Source organism: Megalops cyprinoides, chromosome 9 (assembly GCF_013368585.1).
Source record: "Megalops cyprinoides isolate fMegCyp1 chromosome 9, fMegCyp1.pri, whole genome shotgun sequence".
Taxonomy (NCBI): domain Eukaryota; kingdom Metazoa; phylum Chordata; class Actinopteri; order Elopiformes; family Megalopidae; genus Megalops; species Megalops cyprinoides.
In genome coordinates, this window is record NC_050591.1 from 22,935,874 (window position 1) to 22,956,523 (window position 20,650).

The following is a 20,650-nucleotide window of genomic DNA, read 5'->3' on the forward strand; positions in this document are numbered from 1 at the left end:
TTTGAGACTTCGTAATAATGTTACTGCTCTCTGGGAGTTTTCGGATGGGCTGGTTGTTCTTATGGGAGATCTTGTCAGCCCTACTCCCGAAGAGTAGGCTACAGAATGTAACATGCAGAGGGATGTCTCTGACTGTTTAATTCTCCCTCTGACATAACACAATTAATGCGACAGTATTGTATGTGTGTATCTGTATGCGTGTATGAGTATATGTGTGTCTTTGCACACACACATGAAGGACGGATGGTGTGTGGCTGTGTGTGTGTGTGCACCTCTGGAGATTATGTCATAGTCCACTCCATGGCCCCTGCCTCGTCTGGGGTCTGCACCTGTCAGGCATTAGACATCTGGATGTGTGATGATTAATGATGAGGTCAGTGAGCTGATTTCCCCCTTACCCTCACCTGCAGCACACGGCTCATTGTGCAAGTGCACAATCCCCCCACTCTCACCAGCCTCATCACTCTGGACTTCTTCTTTCCTCATATGTGCATGTGTGCGTGTGTGTGTGTGCGTGTGTGTGTGTGTGTGTGTGTGGTGTGTGTGTGTGTGTGTGTGTGTGCGTGTGTGTGTGTGTGTGTGAATTGACTGTGCTTCTGTCCGCAGGCCAAACGTGTGTGCCGAGCAGGAGCTGTCCATGACAGGCCTGCGGCAGCCGTGTGTTCAGGCCTTCACTCGGATGGTGAAGATCTGGAAGCAGGGCTGCAGCGGTCAGCGGTGGTGCGTGGGGTATGAGAGGAGGTGAGAGACATCAGCTTCACGCTCTGTCTGGCTCCATTTCCAATGTTTCCCACAATTCACTGCAGCATATGCTGTTGTCTCTCTCCTGCAGAACAGGGTACTATACAGCCTACAGACAGGTATACAACATGGCCGTCCACACAGTGTACAGGTGCTGTCCGGGATGGACACAGCAGGGAGAGGAAAGAGGCTGTCTGCACAGTAAGTTTGCTTTGCCACTGTGCACATGGCAAGTGTTTTCTAAGATGCGTGTCTCTCAGGTGTCGCTGTCTCAGGTATATATATATGTGTCTGTGTATATAAAAGGTGTCTGTCAGGTGTGTTTTGCAGAAGAATGTGCATCTTAGGTGTGTGGTCCTTGTGCTGTCCGCAGGGGTGTGTTCTGCAGGTACATGTTTTAATGGAGGCAGGTGTGCGGAGAGCGGGGCCCAGGTGTGTCACTGTCCAGCAGGGTTCCAGGGAACTCGCTGCCAGTACGGTGAGTCTTACTGTATCTAAAACACTCCAGAAGTACGAACTGTATTGTATACATGTCTCTTTATATGCTCCACATTTCCAAACTCAGTTAACTGCAGTGTGGGACACACTGACAGCGCACCATTTAGCAGTTTTTACCCTGTCCTTCTATTAAATACGCAACCCAAAATATCTGCACTCTGCTCACTTCCCCAACCCCTGGGTCCTCTGCAGTGTAACATAGTTCAGGTCAGCATAAAGCATGTCTTTAAGCAACACAACCCTGTTGGTTTGAGACAGGAAAAAGACCTAACTTTGTGAATACACTGAGTATTCTTCTGTCCTTCATTGGCTGTCATATACTGTGGGCTAGCGTGTGTCTAGCGGGGAGTGGTAATTACAAGGGGGTAATAACACAAGGAAGCGCTGTTTCCTTTGAAGGCTGATGGCCCGGGGCAGTCTTGTGCTTTTACACCCCCTTCCTCCCATACTGCCCTCATACCCCCCCCCCCCCCCCCCCCCCCCCCCCCCGCCGCCTCCGGCACTGAGATGGTAATGAGAACATGTGGTTAATGTTTCCACAGTCTCCACAGTCCACAATCCCAGTGTCTGACTATTAGCCCTGTGTACTGACAGAACATCAGTCCTTAGTCTTCAGTCAAATTTTATTTAGTGCACAGCTACTGTATTTAGAAGTGCCAGGAAGAACTTGGTGAAAATGTATTATTAAAATCATAATTGTAATATTGCTTTTTTTCCATAAAATGACATCAGGGGGTAACATATTGATGCAGAAGCCAAGGCCTCTGTCTCTGTGCTTGCAAATGCAGTGATCTGTTCCACTATACTAGGGGGTTTAGGGGGGTGGGGGATGGTTGCGCTGTTTAGGGTCTTGAGGTTTCTCACCCTGCAGGACCCCCTCCACCTGCTGTGGCTGTAGTTTCTCCCCAGAGTGAGATTTCAAAGAGTAAAGCAGCCCATTGCAATTGTTTGTTTTGAGGGGAAACTGAGAGATTTCACACTGAGGCTGGTAGTGTGAGGAGATGAGAAGCAGAGGGGGTACCTCAGGCTCAGTGATGTATCAGACAAAGGGATGCCTAATGAATCTTCAAGAATCTACACATAGAACCTGGTCAAGTTGTATCTTGCAGTCTATCAATATCTTCAATTCATTCCTAGTGATCCATACACATTGACTGAACAGGTCCTGATGAGTCTTGTAGGCAGACATGGCTTGATGTAAACTGCATTTAACACTCTCCTTACAATGGGCCATCCATTCCTTATACATTTACTGTATTTCCCTGAACCCCACGGCAGATATTTGATTAAATGACAGACATGTAGGCTATATGTATAAAAGGAGATCTTTTAGTGAACCGTATAGGATACATTCTGATATCATCAGGTTAATGTCCATTTGGGACTGTAGCTTTAAGCATACTTTTTTTAGCCATTCAGAAGCTGAGGTTGAATGGAGATACGTATACCTACTCAAAAAAGTGACCACTGAAGCCACAGTTGTGCAGTTATTGGATTACTGACCTGATTTATTCATTTGTGGTTTATTTTGGAAACAGTCCTATATCAGTGGGACCTTCTGTATTTCTAAATTTAATTTAAAGAGGACCATTTTAGTAGCTTATTTTGTTATTCCGTGCAAGCTGTCCCATTATTGCAAGAGCAGGACAGGAGAGCCAGTGAAACATGGCCAGTGAGGTTAAAGGTGGGTTGGACTATTGGTGAAATTGTTTGTCCTGGCTGTAAAAAAAAACAGAAAACTTTGGCCAGGACAACACGTGAGGAGCAGATGGACCTTCAGCTCTGTTCTTATGGCCTACCTTTATGACAAAATCAAATTTTCATGCATGTTCACTTCATGTCACAGTGGTCTATCCCTGACAATGATGAGTTAAAAAAAGGCTGCTACCGGATATCTCCGCAGAAGCTCTATTCCCTGGGGTAACTACAAGTTAATGCTGAAGTTATCCTGTGCAGCAACCCCTGTATTAATGCAAAGCTGGTTTGTGGAGAGAGGTCACACCAAGAGAGGCTCTTGGTACCTGACATCCAAAAATAATTGAACAAAAAAAAAACCCTCAATGTAATTGTGAAAAAGGCAGAATACTTTATGTGACACAGGATGAAACCATTTGTATGCTCTGTGTGTGTGTGTGTGTGTGTGTGTGTGTGTGTGTGTGTGTCATTGATTGTGAGCTACTGTCTCACAGGAACCAAGACTCAGAATAGTTCTCTCTCTGAGAATCATGCTCCAGTCCCTGCCATGGTCCCTCTCTGCTCTTTCCTCCTCCTAAGTGCTTTTCCTTCCCCCTCTCACCTTTCAGCACAAATTTACTGCCACTCTCCTCTGCCAGGAAGATTTAAGTATAAAGCAAAAAGCTTGAGCATGGGGACCTGGTTTGGCACCCACCCGACTCCGCTGGCCCAAGGTTTGAGGGACAGTTCCGTGCGTTTAGGTGTGTGTGTGGTCAGGTGTGCGTTCACTTGTGTGCTCTGACTCTGAACTTGTGGGGCAGGGCTATGTATTGAGGTGTGTGTCCTCAGGTCTGTGCTCCCTCTCTTGATGGTGTATGGGCAGGTGTGTGGGCAGGATTCATTCAGAGCACAGTATGAGAAGATCGGCAGGATGGTGTGAGGTTGATGTGTGAACTCACATGGATTCTGTGATGTTAAGCAGTTCTGTTATAATTCCAAAGTGCGTGTGTGAGTGTGTGTGTGTGTGTGTGTGTGTGTGTGTGTGTGTGTGTGTGTGTGTGTGTGTGTGTGTGTGTGTGCATATGTAGGTCTGTATGTGTGATGGGTTTTGCTGAAGGTTCAGCTGCAGTGTCTCTTCTCCACCGGGACATTCATTAAGCTGTTCTCCAGGTTTACAGCACCATGGACCTCCTGTTCCAGCAGCTATCTCTGTTTATCATTAGGTCCTGCCTCCTGCTTGTCAAGCCTTTGCTTCAATGGACAGAGAGCAGCGGCTGGCCTGGTGCACCATGGCTGCTTGGCCGGTGTTTGGAAAACATTTTAGCAACGTTCCCCAGGCTCTCCAGGCTCTGATGGGTTTAACAGCACAGGAGCAGAAGCCCCTCTTAGCAGAACTACCATGGAACATGCAGGGAGGTCAGGCATTCTGTGGCTGGACATTGTTGTACATTTATTACTGTGCAGAAATCTGTTGACACAGATTGTTTTTGCTTGTTGAGTCGGTTTTGAGTGGGTGTGGACCTACCCTGGCAGGTGGTGAGACCTCCAGTGAGAGTGCTGGTTCAATTCTGATAGGTACCCATGACTGACAGAGTTCGGAGCTGTGGAATCACACCTTTGTATAGTATGAATACCGAGATACATGTAAAGAGACAATAGGGGTCTTGAAAGTTTTGTTGTTTTAAATTTATTATGATAAAATAACTTTGTTACCTAAATAGTCCAGTTAGATTTGGATATTACACTTCAGTAAGAAGGTCTCCAGTAGAATGAGCACCAGTGGAATGCAGAGAGAGAGAGAGATGCTAATCAAACCCACAGCTGACTCCAACATGAAATCCAGAGTTTGTTCAATTAGTGATGTAATACTGAAATTCCAAAGTACCTTTACAGCCAGTTATGGCCCTCTGGTAGTAGCACATTAAAATATTGGCCTTGGATGAAATGAAACAGGTGATGCTGTGCATTCCATGCAGCAGGTCTGTGGAATATCTCAAGCACTCCTGTGTAGAGGCGGTTGTAGCTGCAAGCGCCCCTACAGCACTGCTATCGGCTATGTGGACTGGCCACAATGAATATGATGCCTGGCCATTGCTGCATCATTAATTCAGAAGGAAAGTTCCCACTCATCACCTCTCTGAGGCCAGTATTTCCATCCCCTGTCGCCTCACTGGCTATAAAATGCAACTACTCTGATAAAGTTTTGAGATGAACTGTTTTGTGTTGTACAAGTGTTATCTTTCTATTATTATTTTCCAGGAGTCTCCCAGGGTCAGGGAATAATTTACAAGTTTTTTTCCCAGTCAGCCTGGGTTTTTCTGGTTTTTTGATCCCCTTTAGAAAAGGCACTACATGCAGTGCTTTGTAACAATCTTGATAGTAAAAGTGCCCTCTAACAAATAAAACTTGATTGATTGATTGATTGATTGATTGATAACTGGACGGACGTGCGCAGACACAGCTTTTCTGTCAGTGGAAAGAGGAAAGGCAAGGAGGTGGTGCTCAGTCACATTTGCTACTCATCACCGCAACATTCTCTGTGCGGGACAGTGTTGATGTGCGAAGGTGTCCCCATGTTTTCTCTTGTCTGGGGCCGTGCCTGCCTCGTGAACGTGGGTTTCATACTGGTCCACCCTCTTTCCCAGTATAGGTTCCATCGGATTTTTTTTTTCAAGCAGGTCAGAGGTAATTTCCCATAGAAAGCATGGGTGAGGAGGAGCTCCACTGAGACAGCTGAAAGGCTGATGGTCCCCAGCTTGATTAGCTTCCTCTCAGATTCCTTCCATGTTCCTCATCAAAGGAATTTCCATGTGCTGGAAACAAAGAGCAGGTGGAGTGGCATGTTTGACATCTTACCTTTGTACATTAATGCACATTAATTGCAGTTACATAGGACTGTATTATGCACCAGAGATGGCTGAAGACTTTCAAGCCAGAAATATAGGAGGAAAGACCCCAGAGGTGATCCGCCAGTGCACCACAGGGGTCGACCCAGTTGCAGCGGAGCCTGATTGATGGTGCTGGCTCCCAGACCCGTATTAAGGCAAGATCTTAAGGAACCGTTCATCTGTGAAAGATGTGGACACATGTTTGTGGTTTCTTCTGTTCTGCGAGGCAAGGGATTACATCTGTGTTTACTTTGGGATTACGCTGGAAAGCTGTGGTTAGTGTCTTCCAGACAGTTGTTCCAGATCGTTCCGGATCCAGTACAGAGGAAATGGACCAGCATATTTTTTTATAACAGTAAATGAAAAGTAATACTTGGTGGTGTTGGCAGTTGAAACCAGTGTCCAGTCAGAGGAAGATTTTAAGTGGTATGGTGTTGAGGGGTTGGGTCAGTACTGCTGGTAGAGGGTGCCCTTATCACTTGTACTTTGAGATTTGGGTGCATGGCATTTTGAGGGGAATGTTAGGTCACTGTTACTGTAGGGTTTTGGGGGGTGGATTCAGTGGTGCTGTGACAGGGTGTGGGGTCAGTGGTGCTGTGGAATTGGGTTGAGTGCTGGGTCAGTGGTGCTTTTTGTTGGTGGTCTAGTGCAACATGTTGGGATTAGGTGAAGGAGTCCACACAGGAAGCAAGCCACAGGAAAAAGCCCTTTTCACAGGGCTTCGGGTCATAAACATGCATGCTGTGGACTGAAACTTTTAGGTTCTCAAAATCCAAAATCCAAACCCTGTCAGAATCCAGAATCCTCCTCTCAGAATCCGTTACCCACAAAGACTATCCTGCACCACTGCAGAAAGTGCCAGAAGGACTTTTGTAGACACTTGCTCTCACTTGCAAACACACACTTCTTTTGTAGAGGTAACATTTATAGGATGGGAGACAAAGAACAGATTTAATTCACATTAGCTAAAGTCTGAATCTCAGGAAATCATGTTATCATTTCTTTCCCTCAGTAGTTTCTGCGGTGACATAATCCCATCTGTAACTAACATTTTCACGCCAAGTTCCTTTGCCTTAAATCCAATAATGCTTGGGCAGTTGACTGGATGGTTTGAGGGGGTGTATTCATGTGCTTAAGAGATTATAGGGCTTGAAAGGTATGAAGTTATTTTAAAGCCTCAGACTGTGCTTAAATAAATAGTCATAACATGTGTCTGGTTGTAATGAAAATTGGTTTCCCTGTTTATTCTGGTCCCTTTTCAAAAAATTGTACCAAATTTGCTCTTTGGCCTTTTTGCTGATAAAATTACAAAAATCACTGTTCTGCAGTGTGACAGCCATGCTCTGAGAGATTTTGCAGGAATGAAGCAGAGTATCTGACAGCCGGCAGCCACTTTCTCATTATGTTAAGTGTTCAGTGTAGAATCTGATATCTACAGCAGACAGTCCATAAACACCTCAACACAGACATGAGCCCCCAAACTAGACTGTGTAATTAGCTCCTTATTAACATAAAACCATGTTAACTTGCAGGGTTTTTCATTCTGGTTCTCATGAGGGAGTGTAATGGTGAAATCCACCACCTATTTCTAACAAGTGTCTTCTTCTTCTTCCATTCGATTTTCTGTACAGAAAAATTTTTGAGATACTCATTAGTTTACATGGAAAAACAGCAGAGAGGAGAGAGAGAGAGGGAGGGAGGCTCTGGACTGTTTTTTTCCTCAGTGCTGAATATCAGAGAAAGCTCTGTGTTGAGCTGTGTCCCCCAGGCTTAAGGCTGTTGAAGCTTAACCTTCCAACCAGAGCTGCTGCTATGTTACAACTGACATCATGTTGTGCTTCTTTCACACAACATGTTACAGATGTTATTAGTGAAGGATGTTTTATGATGGACAGGAAGTGCTTTTTGGAGGAGGACAGCTAACCCCACCAGAGTCAGACTTCAAATCTAACCGCCAGATTTATATAACTATTGCACGCCACTGTTTAGCAATCCTTCAAGCTTGACCAGCCCTCTATGACAGCAGTAGTTTGGTATTGGAGAACGATGGTGAAGGTTGAAGCACACACACGTGCACACACTTACACACACAGACATACACACACACACACATTCTGGCACATTCTGGCAGTATGGGAATGTGGTGTGTTTTACTCTGGCAGTATTGTGATGAGGACTAAGTTCATCCTGTTTCTGGACTGCTACATTCCTGTTTAGTCCCCAAACAATCAGATTCAGACTCCATCGACCCTGAATTGATTTAGCCAAAGACTTGATCCAGTTATGTAATTAAGGGTTCAAACGAAACAAAAACCAGGAGCATCTCTGGCACCTCAGGATCTGGGAGTCCCATCCATTGTGTTAGCCTGAAAGCTGCTGACATTCAGGAGCACAGCACAAAGCTCTACGTGCTCAGCATTAGTAGCAGAGGAAGAGGCTCATTACAGCCATAATCACTGCCAGATTGCCGGGACCTCTTTTTTAGTAACAAATATTTCCTTGTTTTTCTCAATATGTCAGGACAGGGCTATTCCTCTCCAGACCTGGAGGGCTTCAGACCCCTAATGCTCTCAGAGCTGGGGAGAAGAATTCAGTTTGTTTAAGACAATCATTAGTTGAATCAGGTGGTTACGCTCCTGGAGAGAAAGTCTGCAGATGCTGGTAGATTCAACATCTGTACACATGATACATGAAAAAATTAATAATTCTCTTCACTGTCTGACTAGTCAGTGTCACATTGATGCTGTTATTGTCCTGTGAGAGTAAGGTCATAAGCATTTACGATCTCAGACAGCTGGTGAGATCTGAGATATTCTGCCTTTGGTGTCAGAAATGGTCTCTCCATCAGTGGCAGGGAGAACAGTAATAGGGAGCTCAACCTCTGTCTGTCTGTCCCAGGGTGCGCAGTCCCTCGGTTTGATCACGTTCCTCTGAAATGTTTCTCACTCTCTCTCCGGAAACCTCAGCATTTTTACTGCGACGGCCCAGGAGTCTGCAAAGAGGATGAACTTTCCAGGTGTAAGGGTATGAGAGGAGAGAAGCATGCTGGGAGTTTGAGAATGGAGATGATTCTGAAAGGAACATCAGAGAGTCCAGAGTTATGTACAGAATGAATTGGTCACAGACAGACCCCGTAAAAATTCATCCCACTCCAATCATTTCAAGCTCTTTGCCCCCATTATCAGCATACCATACCATGAAATCTGCCATTTACATGTGTCTCCACTACGGAGCTGCCCCTTTCCCCAAGTAACTTTATTGTAGTCCCCACATTGATGTACAGAACCATCAACCGTGTTTCTGCAATAGTGTGAAGGCAGGGAAATGCTCCAATATGTTGATGATTTGTTGTTATTCACAGCAGACAGGCATTCTGTGTTGTCATTTACCTAAGCAGTAACTCCTTGTCTTAGGTCCTATGTCCTCTTGTGTAGATGCATGTAGTGTTCTGTCCACTGTGTGCCTGTGCTGCTCCTGTCATTCACAGTGTAAGGCTAGGAACACACAGTCACCTGAAATGATTCCTCTCACAAGGGAGATGATTTACCTCAAGCATTTTAATCATAGATTTTGGCTGCAACTCACCCAGGACTCCAGTCCAAAGGCACGGCCACAATTCCCCAAGCCTGTGGCGAAAGGCCAGCTTTTGGACAGGAAACAGAGATCAGACTCCCCCAACACCCCCCCCCCCAACACCCCTCATCTTGCTCCTAACAGCTTTCCCAGCTGCAGCTACTGATGAGCGTTAAACACACTGACCAAATCCAGCCCTCTTAGCTGTCCATCACAGGCAGAGTGAAGCAGCACCAGCCACATGAATTGTCTATCAACACCAAACTGAAGTGCCTTTGACCAATTGGTGTCAGAGGCACCCCATGGTGACTCTTCTGGATCAGACACCAGACTTTTATTGTGTCTGCTTCTTAGAAACATGTCTCTGAGACCTGGTGATCAGAGACTTCTGACCCCAATTCTTCTGTATTAGAGGCATGTGACTTTGACTCCTTTGTACCTTACAGAGAAAGTCCCTTTTTTGTTATGAGAAGGAATCTATGTTTTCTTTATTTCTCTTACTTCATTACCATGAACTGGGCAAGGCATGAAGAAACAGACCAAAACTGCTTCCACAGCACCAATGTGGTTGGCTGCACCAATCATCTGTCCAGTTGCACAACTGGCTGTATGATATTATTACCACTGTTGCATGTATCTGTGATTATGTGGTATGATAAGCAATGCAGCACAGAAAAATTGAATTCTTATCTTTGCTATGAGCTTTGCCATGAGATCTTCAGGGAAGGGTTCATGACACTGTCATGCTGAGCTGAATTCCTAATGTTATTAATGTCACTACAGGAAGAAGGAAATTTATCATATCTTTATATGCTCTTGTCTGCTCATAATTCCTAACTTGCAGCTCCACATTGTTTCATGTACTCTTATTTATTTCACTAGAGCTCTTGAACTCCCACGAGTGAGACTGAGTTGCAGTTTTGTTTGTGTATACAGGGCCAAGCCTGTTCATAAGTTTTAATAAAACCTATTTATCCCACACCAAAAGAAAACAAATGTAGTTTATGGAATAAAAATTAAGAACAAAAATAATCAGATATGAATAAGATGAAAACCCCTGGTACTGTCATATCCAATTATATATTTTCGGTTATTCTAGAGGATAAATCTCATGACAGCATTACAAACTGAAGATAGTAAGAAACAAAGTGAGGCCTCTCAGTAAGGAGCAGCATGAGGTCTCTCTCTCTCTCTGTAGGGAGCAGCATGAAGTCCCCCTGTAAAAAACAGAGCCAGGGTTCTCTGAAGGAAAAGGTGTATGCTGGTCTGTCTCTCTGTGCCAAATAGTTCTCATGAATATTAACAATTCATTGATTAGCTCACTTGTAATGGTCTCTTGCCTCCCTGTGTGAATTTGAAAGACGTTTGCTTTTTTGTACCTCTCTGAATCTGTGATTGTGAAAGCTGTCAGTCTGCTTCCTGTCTTTGACATTTGCTTGAAAAGCTCTTCTCAAGAAACTTCTCAGCAACTCCTGATGATTTCAAGCTCCAGGATGACCTTTAACCTTTGACCCCTATTGATTAGGTCATTGAGCCATGCTTAACAAGTCACGATGTGCCTATTCACATATTCAAGAGCTGTGTGAGGGCCCTGTGGAATGTGATCTTGTGTCTGTGCTGGAGAGGAGGAGTTTTTTGACGATCCCAACTATATCTCTGAAAGCACAGAAACTCAATACCCTGCCAGTCAGTCTACACACTAGAGAGAGTGGAGACGAAACAGCCAGCCAGCCAGACGAAACATCCCACAGCTCACAGCTTAGCATCCTTCAACATGCATTGCAGATTGTTGTCAGGTTAAAAAGGTTTCCTGTCTGTGAATAAAGTGCTGTGGCAGAGAGGAGTAGGGTGAGGGCGTGTGAATAGAGAGAGGGCTCATTCACACGCACCTCTTTTGACTCAACAGCGGTAGTAACAAACAGCCCTTGGTGCTGATGTTTGTCTGTTCACACACACACACACACACACACACACACACACACACACACACACACACACACACATGTATCATAGGAATGAGGACTCTCCCTGCAAGTCCAAAGAACAGCACTCATTTGCATTTCAGACCACCGTGAGAGTTGCAGTAACACAAAGGTAGAGTTGAAGTAATGCAAAAGCTGTATCTGCTCGATCAGACCTCGATAAGACCAAAAAAAACAATGGATGAAGCCCTCTTTCTGCTTCAGTGTGTTGCTCCTAAAAATACCTTGTTTCCTCTTTGTTGTTTAGTTCTAACATAAGGGTTGCTTTTATTGATAAGCATAAGAGATTGAGAGCCTTTTTACGTGAAGGTTTTTTCTACAAGACAGGTTTGCTTATCTAGATGTATTCCAAGCAATTTTTATTGTTTAATAACTAGCCAGCAAGTTAACTTTAGTTCTATCACATCGGTTTTGCAGTTGTCACCTATCCATCTAGTCAACTATGTTCTCTGATCACACACACAAGTTAATTCTCAGTAGCATGCTAAGGCTCCAAGAGCCTGCACGTGATCTTGCCACCTGCTTCTAGCTGTCAACCCTGATTTTAACCATACCATGTGCAAAGCTGACAATATTTAGAGCAAAATGGGGACCTGGTAATCTTATTTAGGGGCTGTGTGAAGGAGCCTGGAGAAAAGCAGTCGGGAGGGAGAGGTCAGTCTGCCCAGCACATGGGGGGTAGGGGTGAAGTGGGGTGTGGGAAGTCCTCTGGGACAAGATAAAGTTAGATTTTCCACCAGAGGTCATCACACACAAAGAAACATGATATGAATGAACTTGTTTCTGACTTTATTATCTTTTTCAAGACGAGGTCTCTGTGTTTATTTATTTCTGTGGTGTCACTGCAACAGCAAGGTCTGGTCGAAACTGGGCCTGATGTCATTGCAGGATTGTGGGAATACACATCTGATCAATTTTATTTCCTCCAGAAATACAGTTCTTTCCAATTTCAGGTTCTAATTTCTGCATCTTGAAGAAAGGACACATGCAAAGGCGGTAGTGTGTCTTTCCCACACAGGATACTTTGAGACTCAGCAGTGCACGCTGTGTTACTATTGGCTGCTAAGATAAGAGGGGTGTGGTCTTTTATGCCGTGAAGTAGGCCTTAGCCTCCTGTGAGTTGGTGATTTATTGTTCGTTCAGTGCTTCAAACAAAAGAGTATGTCTGGGGAGGAAAAGAGACAACCGGTGGGGGGGGGGGGGGGGGGGGGGGGGGGGGGGGGGGGGGGGGGCGGGGGCTCGCACGGCCCACGCATGACAGAATAGGCAGTGTCCATAACACTTAATGAGGTTAACAGGGAGGACATGTGAGAACCAGCAGTCTACAGGAATCCTTCAACTGAAGCCTAAAATAACACAACACAGCCAGCCATGTACTGTGTTACTGTATGGAATCATGTGACCGTCTCTTAGAAAGAGGGTGAGGACATTCTTGCAGCAGAGGTGTGATGGTCAGGACATTCTTACAGCACAGACTGAGCACAAGAGCACCCACTTTGACAGGTGTCTGACAGTACGCCCTTTGATTTGATTCTCTCAGTGGCGGCTTAAACAATCTCGTGTTGTAGTTTTCACAAGCACACAAACTACAGACAATGTGTGCTGTTTGGTGTGCATTATCATTTATTCTAATTACACGATAGGTGTCGATTATTCTGTGAATTATTTGTTTTGTTGTTAATCAAGGAGGATAAAGGGGAACAGGTTGAAAGGAATGATAGATTTAAAGTTTCTAAAATCAAGCAACTTCATGTGAATCATGTGCTGCCACCTTTCAGCTCAGTAACCTCCCAAACCAAAAATTCCCTCTTTAGCAAGTGCAGCAGCACCTCAGCATAACTCAGTTGTAAACAGTTATCAAATGCAGTTGAGTCAATCACAGTGCTGAAATGAACTGCGTAAGTGAACACAGCTGAACATGAACACAGCCTGCAGCAATGTGTGGTCCTGGAACAGTTGTTCCTCTGCAAAATGTTTTATATGTATCAGACCAATCAAATGTTGTAAATGACCACAAGGCACTTAAAATGTAAACGATTAGGTTACAATTTATGAATGAGTGGTTGTTTTCCTTGGTACTCCCTGAGTGGAGAGTTGTAAAATCCCTTTTCCCTTGGTGTGAAAGTGACACTGAACATTACTAGGTCTGACAGTAAATAGGGGAGATTGGATTAGATCAGGTGTTGATGTTGGACCTCACATGACTTTAGACAACACTTCTCACTGAACTGCCCCAAAAGGAAAAAAAAATCATTATGCAGTGAAAAGGCATTCATTCTCTTCCAGAATGAAATGATGAGTATGCCCTGTCTGTGCCACTGACTTCACTAGCCAAATGATTTAACCCTCCTGTTTAACTGGATCTGCTGGGCTTCTGAGAAAAGAAACTTTCACATCCTTCCTGAAACAAATGAGAAACTTCCTGTCTTGTCTTGGGGGCTGATCTCTACATGCATATATTCATGAAATGCCCTACAATAGAAACCTTAGTCACCCCTTTCTCAGTAGTTTGTTTCTTTGAAAAGTAATTGACCACCAGTCCTTTTCTGTTATTAAGAGCTCATTAGTCCTCTGTCTTCAGTCGACTGTCTAATTGGGATCAAAGACCCAGTCTCAGGGAGAAAAGGTCAGAGGGTGGTGGCCAGTGGGACATCTGACATGTGAACGTAGAGCTAATGAGAAACCAAGAAAAAGGCATCTGGTCCTCAGATCGTCACTTTCAGGGGAAGATGCAGTGTGCAGTGTGGCCACAATTACAGGGCTTGTTTTTGCACAACAAGGAGACCATGTGGGGGGTCACTTTTGGTATGCATACTGTCTGTGCTGTTTCCTCTTTTGAAGCACCCAAACTCTCCTTTCTCTCTGCTTTTTTTTTTGCTGACATAGTCTGCATGTCCTTGGAAACCAAGTGTGGGTGTGGCCTGCAATTGTGATGGCGACCCATCCTTGGTTTCTGAGGCTTTGTGGAATGGCACAAGTCACATCATATTCCAGTTCTGGTTGACCTCTCTATACACCTGTATAGCAACTGCAAAGGATGTATGCAGTATGTTGGTTTCAGTTACCAAGACAGCAAATGTTGGTGGGATAAATCTGTAGGTGTTGGAGAAAGCAGTATGTATTGGAGAAAGTAATAGGTTGTACCAGTGTGTTTTAGAGAAATTACCATGTTGATGATAAGTATGATCTTAAGATGTGTGGCCCAGTTTTAGACCTGAGATATACATTTACATTTACATTTACATTTATTTATTTAGCAGACGCTTTTATCCAAAACGACTTACAAAAGTGCATACAGTAAGTATAGCGACAGTACGGGGACAGGATGTGTACAGTTCCACAATGAGACAGTTCTCAGCTGAGAGCAAGGTCTGTTTGAGGACACAGTACTATCAGATTTGTACAACTACAGCGTATAGGGCAACTAATACGATACACCTTCAAACAGCAAACTTCAACAACATGTCTACCACTGTCTACTGCTAGTCAAGTAGAGTTTACTGAAAATATACAAATTCAGGGAAATGACTGGTGGAAAATAAATAACGTTAATCAACCATATTAAAAAGACAAACATATACTTGCTGTATGCACTTTTGTAAGTCGCTTTGGATAAAAGCGTCTGCTAAATAAATAAATGTAAATGTAAATGTAAACATACAGGCACTCATGTGACTATGGCTGAAGCAAGATTAGACTTGAGGAAAAACAACTTCATGGCTTCATGAACTCCCCAAATAGATGGGACTGTCATGCATTATTGTTGATTTGAATAAATAATAGTGCTTTGCTATGAAGTGTTTTTTGATGGGTTCATGTGAGTCTGTGATTAAACCTATTGTGGCTTATATGAAGCCTCACTGTCCCTTCACTGCTAATAACAAACAGCAAGCTTCTGAAAAGAGGAGCTGCAATGTCTATAATGAACATGTTAACTAGTCAGACCATACATGTTTCAGGTAAATCACTTGGGTTATTTAATTTAAGCAGTTAATTAATGATCATAACAGTTGGATTTTATATTACTCTACTGTTTGTTATTTAGTGTCAGTTAACATTAGAGCAGGGTACCCAATCCCAGTCCAATAGTTTTTAATCTCAGAACTACAATGAGTGGTAAAATCAGTTTAATTGAGTTGAATTGACTTGAGTTGCGTTGAATACTCATTTAAGTTGTTCGTTATAATATTGTGAATTATAATATTAATATTACATTTTTATGTTGTGAAAAACAGTTTCTAAAGCCTATTTGGTAAAAGAGTGAAAAAGATAATTTCAAGAGAATTATTTGGTGTGTGGTAAGATAGAAGATGTGCTCAGAAAGAGAGGAACCACCGTGCATTATAGTATGATTGCCTAGTAGCAGGTTTATAACTGTAGATGGGATTTTTTGGTCCATGGTGTCTGGTTTGTTCTAATTGAACATGGTGGACCTGTAGCACTCTACAGCTAACACTCTCAGTAAGAGAGTGTCCCTACTGAGACTGGCCTGCTTCCCCTCACAGGAAACATGATATTAAACACAACTGTAATAATGGTGGAATTTTGACAGCCAATAATTTCTTTACACCAGGAGAGAAGGAGGAGCAGCTAGGTTATTTCGTTTGTATTCAGAACAAATGATAAAAATGTATGTCCATAAACCTGAGAGCACTCTTGGCAGTTTGCCTGTGTCTGTTCTCTGCATCTGATGGATTTTTTACATTTTCTTTCTCACTGTTCTGTTCCAATATCTAAACAACTCACTGGCCAGCATAATTCAGAAGGGAAAAGTCTCTGAGACACAGGTTTGTGTGATATGAATTTATCTGATTCAAGCACAATTCTGAACTTTATCTTCTCGTTCCTAGAAACAGCTTTTTTATGGATCCTGTTTTTCTCAGGTATGTGATATGGGTGAGTCCTTTGTCTGCAGGTTACTACAGAGAGGTTAGGTTTCTGAACATGGATTCAGACCTAATGATATTTCCATCCTGTCTGGCAATATCATCACCATCATATGTGAAAAAGAATACTTTTTTTCACAAAAATAAGTTAATATTATGGAACTGCACTTTGCAGGGCTCAGATGGCTGAATTTACAGACTGTCTGTTCTGCAGGCCGTCTATACTGCAGGCTGACCGTTTTACAGGCTGAATGTAATACAGCCTCTCTCTGTCAGTGTATGAGATTATATGTATTATGTGTACATATGATTGTGTTTTATTTGAAACAAGGCATATGTTTGTGTTTTGCTTGCTAGTGGAGCCTTTCTGTATGTTTAATGACACAAACAGTTATTATGGTAGTTACCCTGACTTTAACGCCTTCCACTTCTTGCCAGCTTTGAACTCTTGTAGAAGGACAACTTCCACAAGTTCTGGTTTATCGCTGTTAAGGGCTAGAAACTAATTATTTGTGGAATTTATTGCTAAATGTTTGGTAGCACTTTATACTTCTTGGTGTGTTAAGTATGTTTTATGTTCTCCTTAGCCAAAAAACAAGTAACATAACAGTATTCACTCTTGCGGAGTTGGCTTTCCACAGCCTTGTGATTCTGAGCCAAATTAGGGCAGACTTCAGAGAGACAGTGTTGTCTGAGAGGGGCAGACAGATCTCCTTGTTCAAAGATTGACAGGGAAGCAGCCAGTTTACTGTGATCCTCACAAGAAGCATCATGGATGGAAGTTATCTCAGGTGCACCTGAGATAACTGGAATTGATGTGATTGTTTTGACTGAGTATAGGACAATAGACAGATGACTCTTGCAGGCGTAAGACCATTGCCTCTGTCTCCTCTGTTGCATACAGATACTCTTCCAATGCACGCATCCTCAGATTCAATAAAAACTACCATGCCGTTTTAAGGGAAATATTCTCCTCATTGTAGTAAGTTGCCTCTTTTGTTCAATTGGTGCATTGGTTGACTGGAGAAGTCACATATGGTTGAATCTGGGTCTTTCTTCTACTGCCCTCTCAAGAAAGATACACATTTTCCCATGACAGGAAGTGTCAAAGTTTAAAAGGTCAAATATGAAAATGATAGCTAGACATATACATATCAGAGGAAACCTAAACAAAATGTGCTTCTGTCAGCATTCATTATGCAAATAATATCTGTAAACTAAATGCATTTGGACCATAGTTTAATACTCAGTGGTGGACCATAGTTTAATACTCAGTGGTGGAATTAAACAAAGTGACAAGTTGTCCTTTCGCTAACCTAAGTGCTAATATTTGGTCCAAACACTTAGCAAGCTCCATATTTTACACATTAGATATGTTCACAGTTGAATGAGAAAACAAAGCAAAACCTAATTACAATGGCTTCAGATCATACTGGACTGCTTCATTGCATCGGTAGTGGCTTGTCGCATTTCATAATGGGTTTTTATGGCATTCTTTGCTGGTGATGTACTGGTTCAGATTAAAATGTGCGTGCATGTGTGTGTGAGTGTGTGTATGTGTGTACGCATGTGTGGATTTGTGTGTGTGTGTGTGTGTGTGTTGAGGAGGGGGGTTGATTAGAAATGGAACTATTTTTTCAGTTCTCTGGAATATGGACTTCTCACACACGGGGTAAATAAGCAAGCTGGAAACCATTTGTAATCATAATATAAAGTAATGGCATGAAGAGTTCTCATGCCACACTTACTACATTACATCAACGTATTTCAACTGGATGTGCGTAACAACATAAAACAGGATACTCAGCTTTTCTATCATAGGCTTTGTTCTTGAACGTTAATGTGGCTGTTTAATCATCTTGCACTATTGAATATGCTGTTGGATCTCAGATGGCTTCTGTGTTACACTGTGTTTCCACTTCTGACACGTTCAGTTTGACAGTCATGAGAGATGAATTTAATAAGGTCCTCATAAGCAGGTTGTTCTGTAGTCATTCTCACTGAGATCAGTTCATTCTGAGTCTGATGATGTTACTGTTGTAGTATGATAAGATGCGCTTGTCCAGAGTGACTTACAATGTTATCCATTTATACAGCTGGATATTTTACTGAGGCAATTCAGGGCTAAGTACCTTGCCCAAGGGTACACCAGCAGTGCCCCAGTAAGGAATCAAACCAGCAACCTTTCGGTCACAAGTCCTGCTCCTTAACCACTGTGCTACACTGCCGCCCCTATCTCCCTTATGAATACCCCCAGAGATACCTGGGGATTTCTACAGCCTTTTCATTAATGGAAAACACGCATGAATTAGGCCTACATATATTAGTCAGGTGATTACGTTGAAGAAAGGCCCTTAATATGCTATAGTTTGAATCAGTCTACATTGTGGCTTTACATGGATGAGGTTATCCTTCTTCCCTAGTCTCATGTTCCTTAGTCGTCTAGTTCTTTTGCTAGTTAGTTTTTAGGCTAATCCTTTCTCATTCTTCTGTATCAGGGGAGAAACTAGAAAGGTTGCAATTTGCTTAAACATGATGAAAGAAGAGTCTGAGTCCCTCACTCTGCTGTGTTTCATCTCTGTGCTTTATACCGTCTCATGACTGTGCTGTGTCCTTTCATCTCTGTGCTTTATCCATCTCTTGACTGTGCTGTGTGCTTTCATCTCTGTGCTTTATCCATCTCTTGACTGTGCTGCATAATTTTGTCACTGTGCTGTGTGTTCTCATTACATCACAAAGGGCCTGAGGGAGAGATGGAGGCCCACCTGAACCTGAAAAAGAAAAAGAACCAACCTGACATGTCAGACCCACATGGGGTGCAGGGCAGCCATGATGCGCTGGGAACTCTCATACAAAGAAAAGAGCAAGAGGTTCAGCTTTATTGCTGTAGTGTGGCCAGAAATATCCTCAGTTTGCTTAGTGCTGCCACTGAAAAGACTTGCTGGTGTCCCTGGAGTTCCATTCAGTTCAAATACAAATTGCAGGATTACCTTTGAGTTCATCTTTGTTCATTTATTGAGAAGGACCTGGTTTTATAACCTCAGATGGACATGCCAGGCGTCAGAGGGTCAGAGTGCTTGAATACCCTAAGCCCGCCCCACTGGGCCCAAATGCGTACCCCGCTCTCCTGAGTCTGTGGGTCATTACGGGATCACTTTTATTACGGCTTTTAGTATTTGTGAGACAGCAGGGAAGGTCGTACCCAAGGGTTCAACATCCATCACAGAACAAGGGCATGAAAGCTCAAGTCCTGGAGAAAGAGATCATTTCTCCCCTCTTAAAAAAAAGGGGGGAGATATAGATCAATGAAGTCAAACCACATGCAAAGCATTCTGCCATGATCAGAAAAAATTGCAGGAGGGTTTGATAATAACTGAATGATTTGGGTTTGAGTGCTGGCATACATGAAACCTGCTAGTGGATCTGCTGCTCATTCACAGCAGAGGTGCCAGGTAGGAGGGTAAGGAAAACTGTGTGAGACAGTGTTGTGTCTGATAATGTCACCCTCTTTTTTGAGCACAGGTGGTCGCATGTCTCTCCTCTCTCTGCAGATGTAGATGAGTGCGCGACCGGGAACGGGGGCTGTGGGGGTCAGTGCTGCAACACCATCGGCAGCTTCTACTGCAAGTGTCTGGAAGGCCAGCGGCTTGCCCAGGATGGCAGGGCTTGTCAGGGTAAGGAGTCAGGGGTCAGAGGTCAGAGGTCAGAGACAGACATGTCACCCCCCCTTCTGACCCTGCGCAAAAATTTAAGTGTTGCCGAAGATGTGCATACAAAATGAGGTTATAGTCCTCTCATCAAGACAGACAAACATCATCTTGATTTTGATCAATCACCCTCATATACCCGCATGCTAATTTGGTTGACCCCATCCATTTGCCTGCAACTGTAATGGCATGGTGATTTGGGTAACCCCCACTGCCTGTTTGACAGAATGCTGACTTTGCAGTTTGTTTGGTGTGTTTGAGGTACAGACTGTTGTTGAGACAGCAGGTTCAAGCAGGTGTGAATAAGCGCAGTGACTCAGCAGAAAGGAGGCTGCTGGCCCACACACAGGTGCAGATTTGCCCCTTCCCGTATATTTTGCCCCTATTCCATGGGTGTGTGATAGGGAAGGGGTAAACTCAAGCTCGGAGCATTCAAAAAACCTCAGAGATTCACACAAAGTTTCGTACTCCCTGGGCAAACCGGGTAATTTTAGACAAGTGTTTAATAATGAAGAATGTGGTCTCTGCTCTCTCTGTCCATAAATGCCCGCAGTGACAGAGGTCACTTCGGAGAGGGCAACAAAGTGAAGCCCCGCTGACATTGCGTGCTTCCTCAGACAGCTGCCTGTGACCTGCGAGGCACCTGGGGCCTAACCGTCCCGTGCAGAGACCCGTCTCCCTGCGCTGGAGGTCACGGTGGT

General features: G+C 43.6%; 1 protein-coding gene across 1 annotated transcript in view; it reads left to right on the forward strand.

The window, feature by feature from the left end:
- The window catches only part of megf6 (multiple EGF like domains 6), a 45,323-nt gene that overhangs the window by 1,346 nt on the left and 23,327 nt on the right, over positions 1-20,650 (forward strand). The window contains exons 2-5 of the mRNA XM_036537629.1: positions 607-741; positions 833-942; positions 1,115-1,219; positions 19,794-19,916. Of these exons, the coding sequence (XP_036393522.1) occupies positions 607-741; positions 833-942; positions 1,115-1,219; positions 19,794-19,916 (473 nt within the window). The remainder of the gene's footprint in view (positions 1-606; positions 742-832; positions 943-1,114; positions 1,220-19,793; positions 19,917-20,650) is intronic.